This window comes from Lepidochelys olivacea, assembly GCF_965140295.1.
Source record: "Lepidochelys olivacea isolate rLepOli2 genome assembly, chromosome: 21".
NCBI classification, from domain to species: Eukaryota; Metazoa; Chordata; order Testudines; family Cheloniidae; genus Lepidochelys; species Lepidochelys olivacea.
This window is the reverse complement of record NC_140431.1, coordinates 5966819-5983997: the sequence shown is the minus strand read 5'-3', so window position 1 is coordinate 5983997 and position 17179 is coordinate 5966819. Positions and strand designations below refer to the sequence as shown.

The following is a 17179-nucleotide window of genomic DNA, read 5'->3' as shown; positions in this document are numbered from 1 at the left end:
CTTTAAGAATATTTTTATTAGACTCACAAGTGAATAATGTAAATTATTTTCACGTAAGTACATTATATGCCAAGACACGGATTAGGTCACAGGGGTCATAGTGAGAACGTTTAAAAGTTTACATATGTCAAAACGAAGGAATGGAACAAAATAATAATAATAGTTAGATCTGAAGCAAGAGGAGAAATTTGACACAGTAGATGGCCTCCTAAACCTGCTTCTTTTTCAGAAAAAGTCTCCCTCTAGGATTTTCATATGGTATTAATCACTATAGTATCTACAGCAAAAGACTGTGTCCAAGTACTTCGTCATTTTTTTAATACCTAAAACTTCCCTTAACTTGGTACATAATCTGTGTGTGATCTCAGTGACCAAGTATGTGCCCAATTTCGGAAACACTGTATGCTCCTTGCAGTGTTAAAATAGAAGATACAGCAGAATGATGAACCGTTAGACGACACGTTCTCCTCCCTCTTTCCCTGTAAATCAGTATCAGTCCTAGTAATTTGGGCTATATGTTTTGACCACGAAATCGAGGTCCAGGTAAGTGTATACTATTTGTGGGGGGGAGAAGGGGAGCAATTAAAAATAAGGTAGTGGGTAAATTTCGGAGTTTTCACTATAAAAATGTTGAACTTGTGTGAGCTGCTTGACCTCTGTGGATATGATAAACTTTTTTGTTGAATCTTGTGGAGCATGTAGGGTCAGTCAGACCAGTAATGAAGTTCCACAGACCCACACCTGTTACAGCTTGAATCTAATAGCGCCCATGCAAAGAACATGAGAAGTCCACTCATGAAGCTATCAGACGTGTACATTCAAGGAGAGGAATAAGGGAATTAGTAAACCTAAGAACCCTGTTTCTGATCCCCAAGACTGTGTGAATGTAGCAACTGGGTAGGAGTCTCATTGAGTGGAGGTCTGGGGGGAAGAGGTCCAGTTCATGTCGAAACATTCAGAAGAAAGGAAGTGTGAGGTCAGTGCTCAGTGTGTTTTTGTTTATAACACTTAACATTTTACTACCCTATTTTAAAGGTGGTGGGGTGGGAGAGAACTGTGTGTGTTCTCCCTAAGAAATGTTGAGTGATGCATTTCCAAACCTTAATAACTTAATGTTCTTGGCGTTTTCATAGGAAAAAAGAAAAGGAGTACTTGTGGCACCTTAGAGACTATCAAATTTATTTGAGCATAAGCTTTTGTCCAATGAAGTGAGCTGTAGCTCACGAAAGCTTATGCTCAAATAAATTGGTTAGTCTCTAAGGTGCCACAAGTCCTCCTTTTCTTTTTGTGACTACAGACGGCTGCTGCTCTGAAACCTGTTATAGGAAAAAGACGCTCTGTATTTTAATGTCCTATAAAAGAGAGATTACAGCACTGTGTAGAAGCAGTTATAGATGAGCTCCCTGCTCAAGAGAGCTTACAGTCTAGTGATGGTTTTTAAAACGATTTCAAGTCCTCCTTGAAGCATGGCCTTTGTGTAAAAATGCAAGTAGAGCCATGAGTGTCTTCCTCCCTATCCTCTAACCTAAATATGGCCAAACAGGCTGCTCCTTTAACTGGTGGTGGGAAATGTGAAAATTGCTCCAAGGCTTCCAACTTTTGTATGCCGAACTGCAGCTGAGATATAAACCCCCTAGAAAATTGGATTCTGTATTAAAAAAGCTGGTACAATTTTATCTGTAGAGACGTGAATGGTGCTGCTTTAAAACGTAGTGAATGGGAAAAAAATCTGGATGAAATTACCTCTTGCCACATGTTGAAATAGATTGAATCACCTGTTAATTAAAATAAAAGCAGAATCAATTATTAGTTGCATGTACTGTGGGCATGGCTGGCTTTTGAATGAGAGTATGGTGGTAGTGGAGAGATAGAGGCATTGTCCTCTTACTCCATTTACTCCTGCCTCCACAAAATACGATCTGGATGTGCTTCGTTTTAAAACCCTTGGAAGCGAAAGGGTTCAGTGTGGCTTAGCTCCCCTCATGTGTCTCTGAATGATCACAGCTTTTACATTACAGATGGAAGAATTAAAGTGTTAAGGATTAGGCTCGGAGTGCTAAAACTGCATTTCAGAGATTGCTGCTGCTTTTAATACTGATATGTTAGAGGAACACAGCTCTGCAAGAACGCTGGTCCCCAGGAGACCACCGCAGCAGCCTGAAAGGATGCGTGGCCTAAAGGGACAACAACTACTGATGATCCTTTGCAGGTTAAAATCCTGCTGAGAAAGTCTTTTTGATTTGGCTGGGTTATAAGTACCAGGGCTACTGTTAAGCTCCTAATCTAGACCATTTCAGGCAACAAATAGAAGGATAATGTCAAAAATTAAAATAAAAAGACTTTGCCCACAGCAAATTATTTTCTTCCCTTTAGTGTCCTGAGCTGTTTAGAATGATGACTCATTCTTTTCCATTAAGTTTAAAGAAAAGAGATATTTTGTCTGATAACATACAAAGGCAGCTCTGTTGGTTCTTTGCCTTTACTCCTCCCCCTTCTTTGGAATGCAGTTCATAGGATTGCCAGGAATTAATTGCTTTATCAGAGGGGTGTTACTAGGGTGTTACTAGGTTTCATATGGCAAATTGTCCTCTGGTTAGGTTTTCATTAGAGGAAATTTCCCCCTTGAAATCCACAGCTTTCTTATAATGTGGTCTGTGGGGATTAATGACAGTTGACTACAAGTTTTTTTTTTTGTTCTGTTTTGTTTTTTTAAGAACCGCATGTAAGGGCACTCTGGATCAGAAAGTCGAAGTTCCAGTACCTTTTTGGAAAGCACGATGGTCTCGGATGCCTGTTACGATTAACTGCCTCTGTGCCGGCGTCACTTGGAGTTTCCGAAGGCCCCTTGTATTTTAAACAGCATAAAATTTCACATTGGTTATCAAACAGTCCTGTACTCCACAGGGAGCTGGACTTAAAGCAGTAAGTCAAAATTGCTTCAGCAGCCTGTTCAAATAAACAGGGATAATGGATGAGACATTTCTTCTCCGAGTCGTCAGCAGCAAGAAAGGAAACATCTGTCTGGGCTGAATTGTAGTTGTACTGGCTTCATTCTTCCAAGTGCCATGGGCTGAGTTATGTCAAGTGTACGCTTGTGCAAATATTCCAGCCAGTTGTATAACAGAGCTTTCTGTTGCTCTCGCACACTCTTGCTGTAGAAAAAGTTGCTCAGGCTATTGGAGAGCCAGTGAGTGGAGGGAAGAGGAAGATATGCTTTTCAGTGGATGCACGAGGCAGGGATGATGTATGGGTTGGGGGGGTACATGCATAAACACACGGAGAATCCAGAAAATTTTAAGCAGTCTGACTATACGCTTGTCGAATGTGCTTTTTGGTATATCTAAAGGCCTCAGTTTCTCATTCAAGCTTTTCGGGTTGCAGCGGGAATAAATTGCCACTTCTTGACCACCTGTTTTAGACTCCAATCCTGTTTGTATTGAAGTTGAGGGGAAAGTTTCCTTTGAACTCAAAGGGAGCAGATGCAGTCCGTTAGCATGTGCACAAATGTCTAGTGCAAGAAGACTTAACGTGCCCACGTATCCTCTTTTAGTGACGTGAATGTGTGTAGGTGGTTCATTTGAAAGCGTATAATACAGAGATGAGGCTCCAGCCTGCTGAGTGCAAGATTTTGAAGTGTACAGGTCTGCTCACACGAACGTGCAAAATTACTATCGTATGTAGGCCCCATTTGAAAACTGGACATTTGCCACTCTGTAATGATCGCAATAGCATAGGCTATTTTTGGTAGCCACGTAGCCTGCCCGGTTACCCTGGATTCTGATATAATGGCAACACTATCTTTAAAAACTCAGGTAACCAAACGCTAAGCATTTGGTCGCTGCCTTGGCGGTAGCAATGGGTGAAGAGTAAGCTTTGATCTCTTACCTAGGTGAGTTGTGAAGGTTGACAATTGGAAGGCAGGGGGATGAAATGCCCTTTTAAATGAAGTTGAGATGCTCATGCTCTTTGTTCGTTCCTGTATTCCAGTGTTTAGCTACAGCCGAGAGTTTGACAGTGCAGCACTTCTGTATGGCAGCTTCATCCAAGCACAAGCCAGGAATACCTGCCTGATGTCGCCTGCCAAGGAATCAAAATACCCAACTCTTTTTTTTTTTTAAAAATTGTCACTTGGCTGCTGGCTAGTTGGAACCTTGACAACTAATCAGGCCTCGGTGCAGCTTCCATTTATTTTTCGTGAGTTGTATTGCCTGGGCTACAACGGAGCACCTCACTCGTACCAACTGCCCCTTGCTAGGGAGTGATGTGTGCTGATACAGTTAAAATTGTATTGTAGTACTTGCAGTTTAAAAATAGCCGATGGTGTTGTCTGCCGGAGTAAATCCCATGTCTGGCTTTATAATTTGAGGTGGGAATTGGGGGAGTTGACTGCAGAGTTGATAAATAGAGTGGGTGGGGTTTCCTTTTTTATATCTCTGCATTACCACTGCATTCAAAAATAAATGTCTAAGTAAGTGGGCTTTGTACATGCTTCCGCATGCGGTGGCTGCAAGCTGTGGCCAGTCAAAACATAACCACTTTCCTGGGTTTGGCTTTATTCACAAAAGACATGTAGACAGACAGACCTCCTTCCCTCCCTCCCCAATTGGGGTTCATCTCCAAGAATGCTCATCCCCCACCCAAGATCCTCCCTTTCCAGAGAGCCATTTCCACCTTGTGTCCAGGTGCAGGTACCCATTGTCTCAAAGAGTCAGCCAGTGAGTTAAAAGGAGGTTTGGCACCTTGATGTGTCTCTCCGATCTGTAATACTTGTCAAATCCCTTCTGAGCTCCCCCATTTAGTATATAATTGACATTCTCAGTATTGGCACCAACTACTGATGCTGCACTGTGTGACCTATGGAACTTTAAGGATAACAAGGAGGAGAATAGGGCACTGAAGTAAGTGTGTGTGAGAGAGCAAGGGCTATCACACAGGACTGTGAACTTCAGATACAGCTATAGGCTGCTGCTTTCCCAGCATATAGAGCTGGGTTTTGTTAAGAAGTTAACACACTTGGTCTTTAACTGGAAATGAGTCTTTATGGAGACTTAGGGGGTACACGCCCGACTGTTGACTCCTCTGGCAGTCACTGAAGTGCTCATTGACACCACACAGCGTAAGCGTTCCCAGCCTAGCATTATTTGTCTCTCCGAGTGGGGCTTCTCTTTGTGGTAGCTGAGAGAGCCATTGAAAAATGAGCATTCAACTAAAACATCCCTTCTTTCTGTTTCATGTTGTTTCCCTGACTGTATGCATAACATTTCATGGTATTAAAGCTGTTTGTGTAATTTGACTGTAACTGTGTCTGAGCTGAGTGGTTAAATGGTGCCTAACTGGGTCTAGATTATTAACAGTGTGTGTGGCATGTTCATGTTCTCCAACTGTCCCTAATGGCTCTCCGGTTCTCGTTTGTTGTAGAGTAAAGAAGTCGGATTGCAGCTCCAGGAAGACTTGATGAAGGTCCTGAATGAGCTATACACGGTAAATCAGACTTCCTTCATGAGTTCTTTTCATGCATAAGGAAAGAAGTGTTTGGCTTCTGCCTGCCTGCCTTCCTGCTGTTAAAGCTGTTGTAAAGGAGACTAACCCCTAGGGCTGACGCATGTTTACGATCTAAGTGATTTGAAGCCTCGTGTGTTCACCAGTCTATACTGTAACATTAAGTTTATTTTCATTCCATCTTTATCCTCAGGCTGTATCTCTGTCTGATTTGTTGTTGCCAAAGAATGTTGCACAGGAATTATGGAAAGTGTCATGTTTTGAGATACATTTTTGGTTGTGCACATGTTTCAGTACTGTGGTTGCACGCTTTTAATTTCTACAGCAAACCCAACACAACTGGCCCCATTCTCTCCAAACTGGGATGTAGTGCCTAATGTGACAGATCAGACTTCACTGTGCAACTCTACCTTTCCCCCTACTTGAGGATTTATTGTAGATTTTCATATTTGGTTTGTTTTCTGGATCCTGATTTCAGCAAGGTTGGTCAGCCGTGGGTTGGGGTGGAAGGGGATTTGAATTCCTGAATATGCCTAATATTACTATTAGACTCAGCATTTGGTTTCAGACAAAGCTCTGTACAGGACCCCCTCTCCAGGGATGAAACTCTGAGACAGCTGAGTTGTAGCCTTTTTTCCTGAGGACGAAACAGTCTGTTGTAAATATGTTTTGCTTCTGTTTGAGTACCTGGAATGAGGTGTCTCCATGCACAAGATTTTTATGCACTTACTTTTAACAAAACCTCCCCCACAAATTTTTCTCCTATATTTTTATAGTATCGTAAAAAAGTATCAAAAATATGCAGGTAATCTCGAAATGCAACTGTAGGTTATCTGACTTCTCTAGTACAAAGCATAGTAACCTTGACAGTAAGCGAAGTCTGACTTCCTTCGTCCCAGAAAACTAGATAATTCTCAGTACCCTAAGATGTTTTACCCTATTAATTTTAAAGAACACATATTTTGTGTGCTACAATTAGCTAGCCCAGGAGAATAGGGATCCTAATTTTGGGTGTACCATATATTTATATAGCACTCATCCTATTCTCTGGCTGCTGCATAAAAAATTAAAAGCAGGATAACTCATAATTCAAAAGGCCATAAACAGGCATCCCCTTCCTCACCATAGCATTGTCTCACAGCTGCTTAACATACTTTCCTTCTGTAATTATTTATTATAAAATATGCTTCTCATCCCAGTATACTCCAGTGATGTCCCCAAATCTGCACTTTGGTGGATAAAGGCTGGAGGAGAAGCTTTGCGATGACGTGGACACTGTACCACTAACCCATTCCTCTTGACCAGGAAATAGTTGTCCACTTCACAACATGCAGCCTTTGGGCTGTTTCTCAGCATCCGTTTAGGCGAGGACTATGACTGGCGCAGCAGGGAGGCTGAGGTTTTCAAATGAGATGTTTTGGCAGAGCCATGTGGGTAAGCTGCTTCTGTTGCCAACCAACACCATATTCAGCTTTCAGGAAGTGTTGCCTGTATTTTTTTTAGCATTCATGATGATGTGGAACCAGTCTGCAAAATCTGGTTCTGTGTCCACCTCCGTTCCCTTTCTCCACCTCCAACACACAGACTTCTGCCAACCTATAGTGCTGTAAATTAGGGCAGCCCTTTCCTTAGCCTTGGGATAACAATTGAGCCCTGCCAAAAGGTTGTGGTAGATCAGTTAGGGTACATATACAGTAGAACCTCAGAGTTGCGAACTGATGGGTCAGCCACACACCTCATTTGGAACTGTAAGTATGCAATCAGGCAGGAGCAGAGACAAGAAGCGGGCGGGGGGAAGCAAATACAGTGCTGTACTGTTAAATGTAAACTACTAAAACAATAATGGAGGAAAGTTTTTGAAAAAAAGATTTGACAAGGTAAGGCAACTGTTTCTGTGCTTGTTTCATTGAAATTAGGATGGTTAAAACCAGCATTTTTCTTCCGCATAGTAAAGTTTCAAAGCTGTATTAAGTCAATGTTCAGTCGTGAACTTCTCAAAGAACAACCATAACGTTTTGTTCAGAGTTTCGAGCAACTTCAATTCCCGAGGTGTTCGTAACTCTGAGGTTCTTCTGTACGCTTTGGGGGGGAAGCCACAGCAGTGACTCTCAGAGCTCAGGGCTATGGACTCAGGCTTGTGCTACGGTGCTAAGAATAGCAATGCAGACATTCCCACTCAGGCTGGAGTTTGGATCTGAAAGCCGGGTGGGGGTGGGTTTCAGAGCACCAGCCTGAGTGGAAACACCCACACTGCACTATTTAGCACTGTAGCACGAGCCCTCGTCTGACCGGGCCTCTGAGACTCACTGCTGTGGCTCTTTTTTGAACGTACGTTACCACAGAAGGTCAAGTGTACTGCTCATCTTGTCCTAGAAGTAGAAATCGGAGTGTTTCTTGTTGTCACAGGATCCAAGTATTGAATTCTTTTTTCAAGTAAAGAGCAGTTGAGGAGAAAACTGTAGGGTTGGGGATGGTTTAAAAATACTGGATAAAAGTAGTACTGGTAGAACACCCAGCAATGCAGGTCAGGTGGTGGCTGATGGGTAACTGCTGCTCTGGCCAAGTATTTCAGTGCTGACCGTGATCTTGCCATTAAAAGCTGACCATGGGTATTGCTCCCTCCTTGGTAGCTATAGTTGTTTGTAATTGGGATTTGGTGTGATTCAATGCAAAAAGTCAGGGCAAGGAGATAAGATTTGTGGATTTAAACACAGAAATGTCCTTTGAGCGAAGCAGTTAAATAATTTGTTCTGGGACGTGAAACTCAGATGACTCAATTTGTTGGAATCCAAAACTGGATAGTGGTCAAAGTTGATAATACTGTGCAATGTCTGCTCACAGCCAGACTCCTCCAAGAGTCCAGGGGAAAACCGAAGCAATCCTAAGAAGTGGAGCATTTTCAGAAACTCCAAATGTGTCTTCCTTTTTTATGAATACTAACTTTAAAATTGGAATGCCCTTGGGAGAATCCATTTAAAGTTCGCATGGGACGGCTCTTCTCTTAGGCCTTGCTTGGTTGGAGGCATCCCAGTACAGTCAAGTACTGGCTGCTATTAGGCAGGGGTGGTGTCACACAGTTCACAACTCAAAGCTGTGGCCAACCTGGGGATTAGCTCCCAACCAATCTGACGCCCCCTCCTTGGGTTTCTTGGCCCAGGGTCTCGTACTGTAGCTCTCTGGAGTCAGGTTACTCCCTCTTCATCACTCGGGGTGTTCCATCCGGCCAAGTCACTGGAGTCCTCCCCTTCTGGGGGAATCAAAGTCCCACTGGACACTCCAGCAGTCTTCTGATCCACTACCCAGTTTGTGCCACTTGCCCAACTGCTAGTAGGGGAACCTGGTCCTTCCATTACTCAGCCCAGGGATCCTATGCCCAGCAACCATCATCTGCTCAAGCTCCAGTCTTATTGCTGTTTCCCCGGGTTCTTTCCTGCCTCTCTTCCTTACCTTCAGGCCCTCCTCTGTTTTACTCTTGGAGCTTCCTGTGCTCCTTGTAGCTGTTGCATCCCCTGTCGCGTTCTTGCCAGAGTCTGCATTCCAAGGCAGGATCTCAGGGCTTACTCCTGCCCTGAACTCCTCCTAACCTATTACCAACTCCCCTCCTCTCTAGGGAGTGACAGTAGAGTTCTTCCCTTCAGCCTTCTCTTACCACCAACTTTCTTCCTTCATGCCGAGCCCAGCTCCTCCCGAAGCTGGGCTTCATCGGGTGTTGGGCCGTATAAGCTCTGACTCTCCCACGTGCAGCCTGACACAGGGGTAATTGTCCCTTTTTACCTCTGCAGGCTTTGTATGGGGTAGACACCCCATCACAGGGGGGTAAGTATTAAATGAGGCTCCCTGGCAACTTCGGAAAGTCTTATCACAGATTTTCATCCCAATACCAGAATCTTCGCTTTTCTCTCACAGTGTAGACGCTTTCTTCCTAACACCTTGACATTTCCCATCGAGAGCCCCGTTCTGCCTCGATAGTTTCCCATTTTTCATTTTGTTGTTTTAAACTCTCTTTATTTAGGAAGTTATAACAGGTTTACAAATCCTAGCCATGTAAATATCAGAGACAATACAATTATCACAACAGTGAGCTTTTCTTTAAAGAAACATTGTACAGCAATGACAGGTTTCAGTGTAGCAGCCATGTTCGTCTGTATCCGCAAAAAGAAAAGGAGGACTTGTGGCACCTTAGAGACTAACCAATTTATTAGAGCATAAGCTTTCATGAGCTGCAGCTCACTTCATCGGATGCATTCATTGATTATACCGCAATGTAATTACTGGATCTCTCTAACAGGGTATTACCATGTTACAGAGTAGCATCTTCACACTACCCAGGCCGTGTCATTTCTAGTGGTTTTATTAAAATTCGTGAATTCTCTGATTACACATTTAACAGATCAGCCGTGTCTGTCAAATGTTGATAGTCCAGAAAAAGAATGGACGGGTGTTCTGGGTTTTTGCCGGTAAAGGTAAGTGAAGTATTAAATAAAGGATAACCGACTATATAAGTACCTATTTGTCCTTCGTCTCGTTCGCTGGGTATGTAAGTGGTGAATCACTTTTTCCATAACAACCACCTCACGTGTTTTAACCATTTATCTGGGGTTAAACAGAGGTTATCAGTATCAGAGCGGCTACTAGCAGATGAGATTAACCATTTTTTCCCCTCATCTGACCGTTTCCTCTCGGAAGCCCTAGGAGGTTTTACCTAAGGATCATTTGGTAACAAATATCCAATAATGTGTGATATTCGGTTAAAATTACATCCCAGTACTCTTCAATGACTGGACTTCTCCACCCCATATACATAAAATCTTCTCATTAACCACAATTTCTCCAGCATTTCTCCCCCATTCTATCTTTATATAATTTTCACCCTGATGGGTTTGAGGTACAATTGAAACAGTATCTTAAAGAAAATTGTTTTCATTGTGCTACAGACTGAGGTTTGCTGGTCCTCTTTCTCTCCTCTCCATCATTCTCCCCCCCCCCCCCCCCAATCAAACTCCATTTGTTAACTTGTCCATCCAGGTCCTTTTTCCAGCAGTTTTGCCATTTCTTGATGATTCAGTGCTGCATTGAGGTCATTCTGATTGCTGGTCCCAGTTCCCAAAGTTCCTGCCTTAATTTGTGCCTGCTACCATGTGCAGAGGCATTTCAAAAGGAGGGAAAATGAGGGATAACACAACATTTAAAAGTACCCAAAATACCCTCTTAAATACTTCAGGGCATCTTGTGCGTGTGTCAGACAGGCACAGTGATTGTATGTGGCTGACTTGAAGACAAATAACCTTGGTGTAGAAAAAAGCCATGCAATTTCAGTGGAACGGGCCACCAGGTACATGTGGTCCTCTTGTGTTCCAGAAAAATAAGTGACACCAGGAAGACAGCCACCATCTGTCCTTTCCGTTCTGCAGTGTATCCAGCACAAACTCAAAGGAAGAGGCATTGCCTGGGGAAGGAGGAGAAATATGTTCATAAAGCTCACATGCTGTTCTGGGGCTTTCCTTCTCGTGCAGCTGAATGAAATACGTTGGCTGTTGATTAAATCTGTCCTTTCATCATCTGTTGGTGAATTGCTTCTATTTTAGAAACATGCCTTGAAAACATTTTTTCTGAGGGGTTGTTGCATGGAACACCTTGGTTTTTTGCCTAATGATCTGGGTTACTGATAACGTTGTGGTGTAAATTCTTTCCCTTACCCCTCTTCTCCTGAAAAGACCCTTCAGGAATGTGTTTGAAAGTCAGAACACGTTGACCCTCGGGTGGAGCTTGGGTATTAACAGCTAACATTACAGTAGGGAGGGGTGTTTCTCTGAAATTACATATACCAGCAAAACCCCAAAGGAGGGAGTTCAGCATTGGAGTGTTAAAGCCAAATATTTGGGCTAATCTTTGAGAAAGCAGTAGAATTAAGGAAGGGAAGAAAAAAGAGAATTCAGCACATGCCAGAGCTCTTGATGCTGGAACAGTTAGAATGGCATTTTTAGTACTGTGCCACAGACACACAGCTGCTGATGCATGGCAATTTTGATATTATACTGGCCTGATAACTTAGTGGTTTCGCTCTGCGTTGCCATGCAGTAGAGTGAGTGGTGTTTTTGGTTTATCTCACCCCTGCTCTTGGTTGGGAGCAGTTACTATCACTGAATCAGCAAGTTTAACCCTGGGGAAGACATTTTATATTGCTTAAGGGCAACTCCAAGCCATGATGGTTGAGTAGCAGTGTGGTAGAATTCGTAGCCATTCCATGCAGATTTTTCTAACAGTGGTTGCGTGACACAGTCTTAAATGGTGTTAGATGTCCAGCATTGCTTTGTGCAGCAGGGATATTTGCAGGCTTTTCTTGTTGATGGCAGCGGAGTTACGCTAAGAATAAACGTGGCTCTATAAATTATGAAATCAGGTCACGTCGTCTGGTTTGCCTGCCATAGGAATCGTCTCTCATTTGCTGGCTCAATCTAGGCTTCATTTGTTCTCCTATATTATGTATGGGTAAAGGCTCCTACAGCAGAAGAGGTACCTGTCTCCAGACGCTTGTCTCCAAGTATTTTGATTAACTTAAATTGCACTAAGTGTACACATCACTTCAGATGATAAGATGATGACACAGAGAAACTTACGTTCCAGTATATGCATTTTCATGACGCCAGTTTCTCACAAGTCCATTGAGCCAGGTATTGAAGGAAGTTATCTTAAAGCACTCACCATTAGAAAAATCCTTTGTCAGTTTTCCCTAAGCACCCCGATGATAAACATTTTATTAGCGCATGAATAACCTTTGCAGCCCTAGCAGAGACTGGAAATTCATTCATTCTTTTTAAAATTTCAGATCATCTCTTTGCTGAAGCTTCTTTTCAAATTACAAAGAGCAATCCCCACCCCAACCATATTATAAAGTAGCTCTCTTTCTAAGTGGATCAAACTTAATTACCAGCCATTCAAGTTTCTTGTTGTTTCTGCCACAAAATAACATGCCGCTAGCAAAATGAGTGAACGAGAAGGTTAACTTCTTAGCTCCAGATGCACATCTGATACTGCTCTATTGATTCAAGCGAGGTTGTGTCCATTTGTACTAGGGCTGAATCTGGTTTAGGATGTTGACTGATGGGGCAAGAGAGAGCAGTTGTAGTTTGGACTTCCAGAAATGCCTTTGCATATGAACTACTCTTGATACTGTCTGCCTACCGGACAGCAATCACTGCCAATTTCAATAAATCAGAACAAACTCACTGCCCCGTTTCCTTTAGGTTCCATCTATTCATGGAAATTAGAGATGGCAAATACTTGGGGGGGGGGGGGAGTGAGAGAGAGAGAACAGGATTCTATAAATCATTCATTCAAAATGGTGTATTATTCAGTTCTATTGCAATTGCCTTTTCTCTAGTGTAACTGCCCTTATTAAGTAACTTTTATGAGAATCAGTGGACTAACCTTGAAAAAACAGCTTGTCTAAACTGGCTGTAAGGAAGTTTCTGATCAACTGCCCAGTTTGCAGAAGTGATGAGCAACAGTCTCGAAACTAAATGAATCATTCATTGGGATTCACAGATTTCATGCAACCTTGTGCAAATGAATTCTTTGAGTCCATTGACATAAGCAGCACTTGTCGGTGCTAAATTAATCAGGCCTGAAATGTTTTTTATAAACTTAAAACATCTAATGAGACCAGTTGATTCTCTCTCAGAGCAAATGAGGAGAGTTTTATGTTCAGTCTAGTTTTAAGTTCAGCCATATCACGGTTTATCCCATTAATTTTGTGGCTAAATGTCACAGTTCAGGTGCAGCACTGACAAATATGGGGCTTAAGTTACTATATGAAACCAGTGCCTCACCTGAATATTTGTGTGTGTAGTTTATGGTTGTATCCTGTGAGATTAGTGGTCTTGCCTATTACAGATGAAATATTAAGTAACTTCAGGGTTAGCAGATTGTCACCAGCAATATTGTGCTCAGAGATCCTGCTGATCTGCAGCAATCAGAGCTCTGAAAATTCACATCCTTTCAGTCTGCCTGATACATGCCATCCTGGTCTGGTTACCTGCAGATTAGCAGCAATACGAGTTGGGAAAGTGGATGATGTAGCAATTGCGTCCTCAGTCTAAGATCTTGTACATCAGCCTTAGGAATTTACTATCCGAGACAATTGATCCCCATTTACTTGATTCTGCTTTTTAATTTCCCGGTGCAGATTTTGCTAAACTAAATATTTTACCAGTCTTTTGACTTCCCACTTAAAAGTTTCTGAATCTTTCACACGTTTTGTAAATATATTGTTACCTTTAAGACTAGTCAGTCAGACGACTGATGCTTAATTTAAAAATTCTTCATTTTCAATACCATGAAGCAAATTCACAATGCAAACATGAAGTGGAAAAAACCCCTGTGAATCTCTGGCATATGCTTTCGGGAATCTATTTCATTTAAATTTGTTCCCTAGATTTTTGTGTCCTGGTCCTGCTGTAATATTAATCTGTTCTTCGGCTGTGGTGTTGACCCTCGCTGGCTACAGTGAGTCAGCACTGACCCCATTGCCAAACATGGCGCGGGCACTGAGGCATTGCCAGCAGGATTTCATTAAAATTGGGGGTTTTTATTAATTTTTCTTGCTCCCTGCCAGCTCCCTTTCCAGTGATAGAGGAAAATAGACTTCTGTGCAGTTTACAGCTGCTAATAAATACCTGCTTTCTAGTCTAGGCATATGTTGTAGTTGAAAGTCTGTCTGTAAATTATTCAGAAGGTCTTCCTTAATACGGACACTGTTCACATGCTCTTTCATGTTTAATTTTAACTTCTCTCGGTAACTGAGAACCTTCACTGATCTTTGAGTGAGGATAGAGCCCACATCTCATTTAAAGTGAAATTGTTAAAGTTCAGGCTAAGGTGAAATGGGCATAATGGTTTGCATCTTAAAACCAAATGGCTTCCAAAGGGAATTGGGCTGAAGTCAGGACTGCAATATTGGGCCCTGTACTCGGATAACCTTTACTGGCCACTTATCAGCCTATTGCTATCAGTACCTATTTTCACCCTAATTGAGGATGGATAAATCCGTTCAGATGTCATGTCCTTTTTCTTCTCTTCTCCTGGTTTACACAAAACTAGATCTCGGTGTTCTCTGAAACTAAAATATGTTGTGGTCTCCTCCCCATCTTCTTAGTTTCCATATTCATTGTGCACTTCTAGGTTCCAACTCTCTCAAAAGACACTCTCCTTAGGAGACTTGCAAAAGCTAAGGTTGTGGATCTAAGAGGTTTCAGATATGTATCTGAACTGACTGAGGTTTGCCCATCAGGACTTCACGTGCACAGACCTTGTATCTCACTTGGAAACCTTTTGAGGGATGAAGGTCCCATTGATGCATAATCCTAATTTTAACTACAAGAGGACCACAAAGACTAAGGTGCTCTAAAAGCCTGTAGCACCATGTTCTTCCTTTTTGTCATTGCTAAAGAACATCAGTACAAATTATTTTCCAAGACTAGAAGCCTCCAGGCCAATTGAGCTTCTGTATGAAATATGAATAAAGGCGCCTCTAATTACATTACAAAGATGCCTATTCATATCCCACTATCCAAATGATAACATGCCAGTGTGGCACTGGCAAAGCATCAAATCAGAGGCTTGTGTGTCTCTCCTCTGCATCTTCAGATGTACTTGGAATAATGTATAAAACCTGGAATTTGAGTTTGAGTAGCTAGAGTTTAGAATGACCTTTTTATCAGTAATATTTTATACAAATGTTTCTCTTTACACTACTCTCCTTAAAATGCAGCTGTTCACTTAAAGCACTTTCCCCTCTGAACCTGACAGTGCATCTCTCCCTAGAGCCCATTGCGTTCTCGCACCATCCTTTCCTACTGGATCCCTCAAAAAGGACCTCAGCAAGCAGTGTTGTGCTGTTTGTCACTCAGCAGAGAGTACAAAGGTACTGATTGTGGGCCTCAAACACTATGGGAGTGAACACTTCAAGGAAAATACATGTATATGATGATTATCCAATGTGGTACAGCCCTCCTCAGTTATGTTAAGGGAATCAGCTGGTCCTAATTAGTTTTTTGGTATTTAAAAAAAAAAAACAAAACCCTCAAGTTGTGATTAAATATGGATCTCCAGCTGATCCAGAGAAGTGACAGGCAACGGCCAGTGGGAGCAAGCCACTGATTTACACAGGGCTGCATGAGATTTGTGAATCCCCAGTGACCGATTTCATTTAGTTTTGAGGCTATAGCTCAAAACTTTTGAGAACCAAGCAGATGACCAGAACTTATTGTGCAACTAATTTAGGGAAATAGGTTGTGTGGTCGTCCCACCCCAGGTTAGTCCATTGGCTTCTACTAAAAGGATCTTAGTGAGACATTATGGAAAAAGCAATCCAAATCAGAGCTGAATAATAACCCAGTTTGACTGCAGAAATACTCTTGAGAACCCCAGTTTCATACATACACATACTTTGTCCCTGTTCTGTGGTAGGATGTTTTTGTCATTACAACTTGCCCAGTTTGCGTTTTCTTTCTGCCAGAAACTATTACCCATCAACTGCTCACTGACAAAATACCCTTTCTGAGATATAATGTGGTGGCTTGCATGAAATAAAATATTGTGATCTATAGAGCCATGATTGTCGGACAATGAAGCGTATTTCTTTTAGCGATAATGGGTAGCTGTTTTGAAACCAGTTTCAGTAAGGAACTTTTACCTTCTACTTTTTGCCTTTTATTTTGAAGGGTACTTTGGCCATCTTGAAGTAATGTTTGTGATCTGTAGGATGACATCCATTTGTTTTAAAGATAAAAGCACTGTTTGATTTCCCCACCCACCCCCAGTGAATAAACTCTCTAAGCACCTAGGGCCTAGTCTATACTGGGGATTTGTCCCAGTTTCAGCAGTCAGTGGCCAGCCACTGGTGTGCAGAAACCTGGTGTAGATAGCTATAGGCAAAGGTTTGCACTGGTGCAGCTCTTTTTCCAGTTTCATTAGTGCAGGTATATTGGAGGCTGAAACGGAGGTAAAATTCCATGTTGAGAAGGCGTATGTAAAATCTGTGAGCATCTAGTGTGTTAGTCTTTGGGCACAAGCAGCTCATCCTTCTCCGAGCATACAAAGCCATGCTGCTATGTGACTGCTCAATGATGTCTCTTGCAGGTGATGAAGACTTACCACATGTACAATGCTGACAGCATCAGCGCTCAGAGCAAGCTGAAAGAGGCAGAAAAACAGGAAGAGAAACAGATTGGGAAGTCGGTGAAGCAAGAGGACAAACAGACTCCACGCTCCCCTGACTCAACTTCCAACGTTAGGTTTGAAGAGAAACATGTCCGACGGAGCTCAGTCAAGAAAATTGAGAAAATGAAGGAGAAGGTAAATGAGCAGTGGCACTGAGGAAATAAATGGTGTCAGGAGGAGAGCTTTGTAGTTATTGACCAGAGTGACTGCTGAGAAGTTTCCTGTTAGTGATACTTAAATTCAAAACACTACGTTACAATGCAGGGTTAAGGATGCAGTGTTAGGAAACGCAAAGGTTAGCATTGTCATTAACTTGGCTGGATAGCACAGCAGCCATATTTTGTAATTATCTTCATTATGCATAGATGCTGCAGAGCCCAAGCCTCTTCACTTGGAGAGAGGTGAGGCTAGAAGGTAAGGAATATCTTCCTTAAAATTGCTATTGGGCAGATTATTGCTG

At 42.3% G+C, this 17179-nt stretch overlaps 1 protein-coding gene across 5 annotated transcripts in view; it reads left to right on the top strand.

Annotated features, from left to right (window-relative positions):
* The window catches only part of SRGAP2 (SLIT-ROBO Rho GTPase activating protein 2), a 206936-nt gene that overhangs the window by 127778 nt on the left and 61979 nt on the right, over nucleotides 1-17179 (top strand). For all 5 annotated transcript variants that reach the window (XM_084611232.1, XM_084611230.1, XM_084611231.1 and 2 more), the window contains 2 exons: nucleotides 5419-5481; nucleotides 16639-16854. In XM_084611232.1, coding sequence (XP_084467358.1) covers nucleotides 5419-5481; nucleotides 16639-16854 — 279 coding nt within the window. The remainder of the gene's footprint in view (nucleotides 1-5418; nucleotides 5482-16638; nucleotides 16855-17179) is intronic.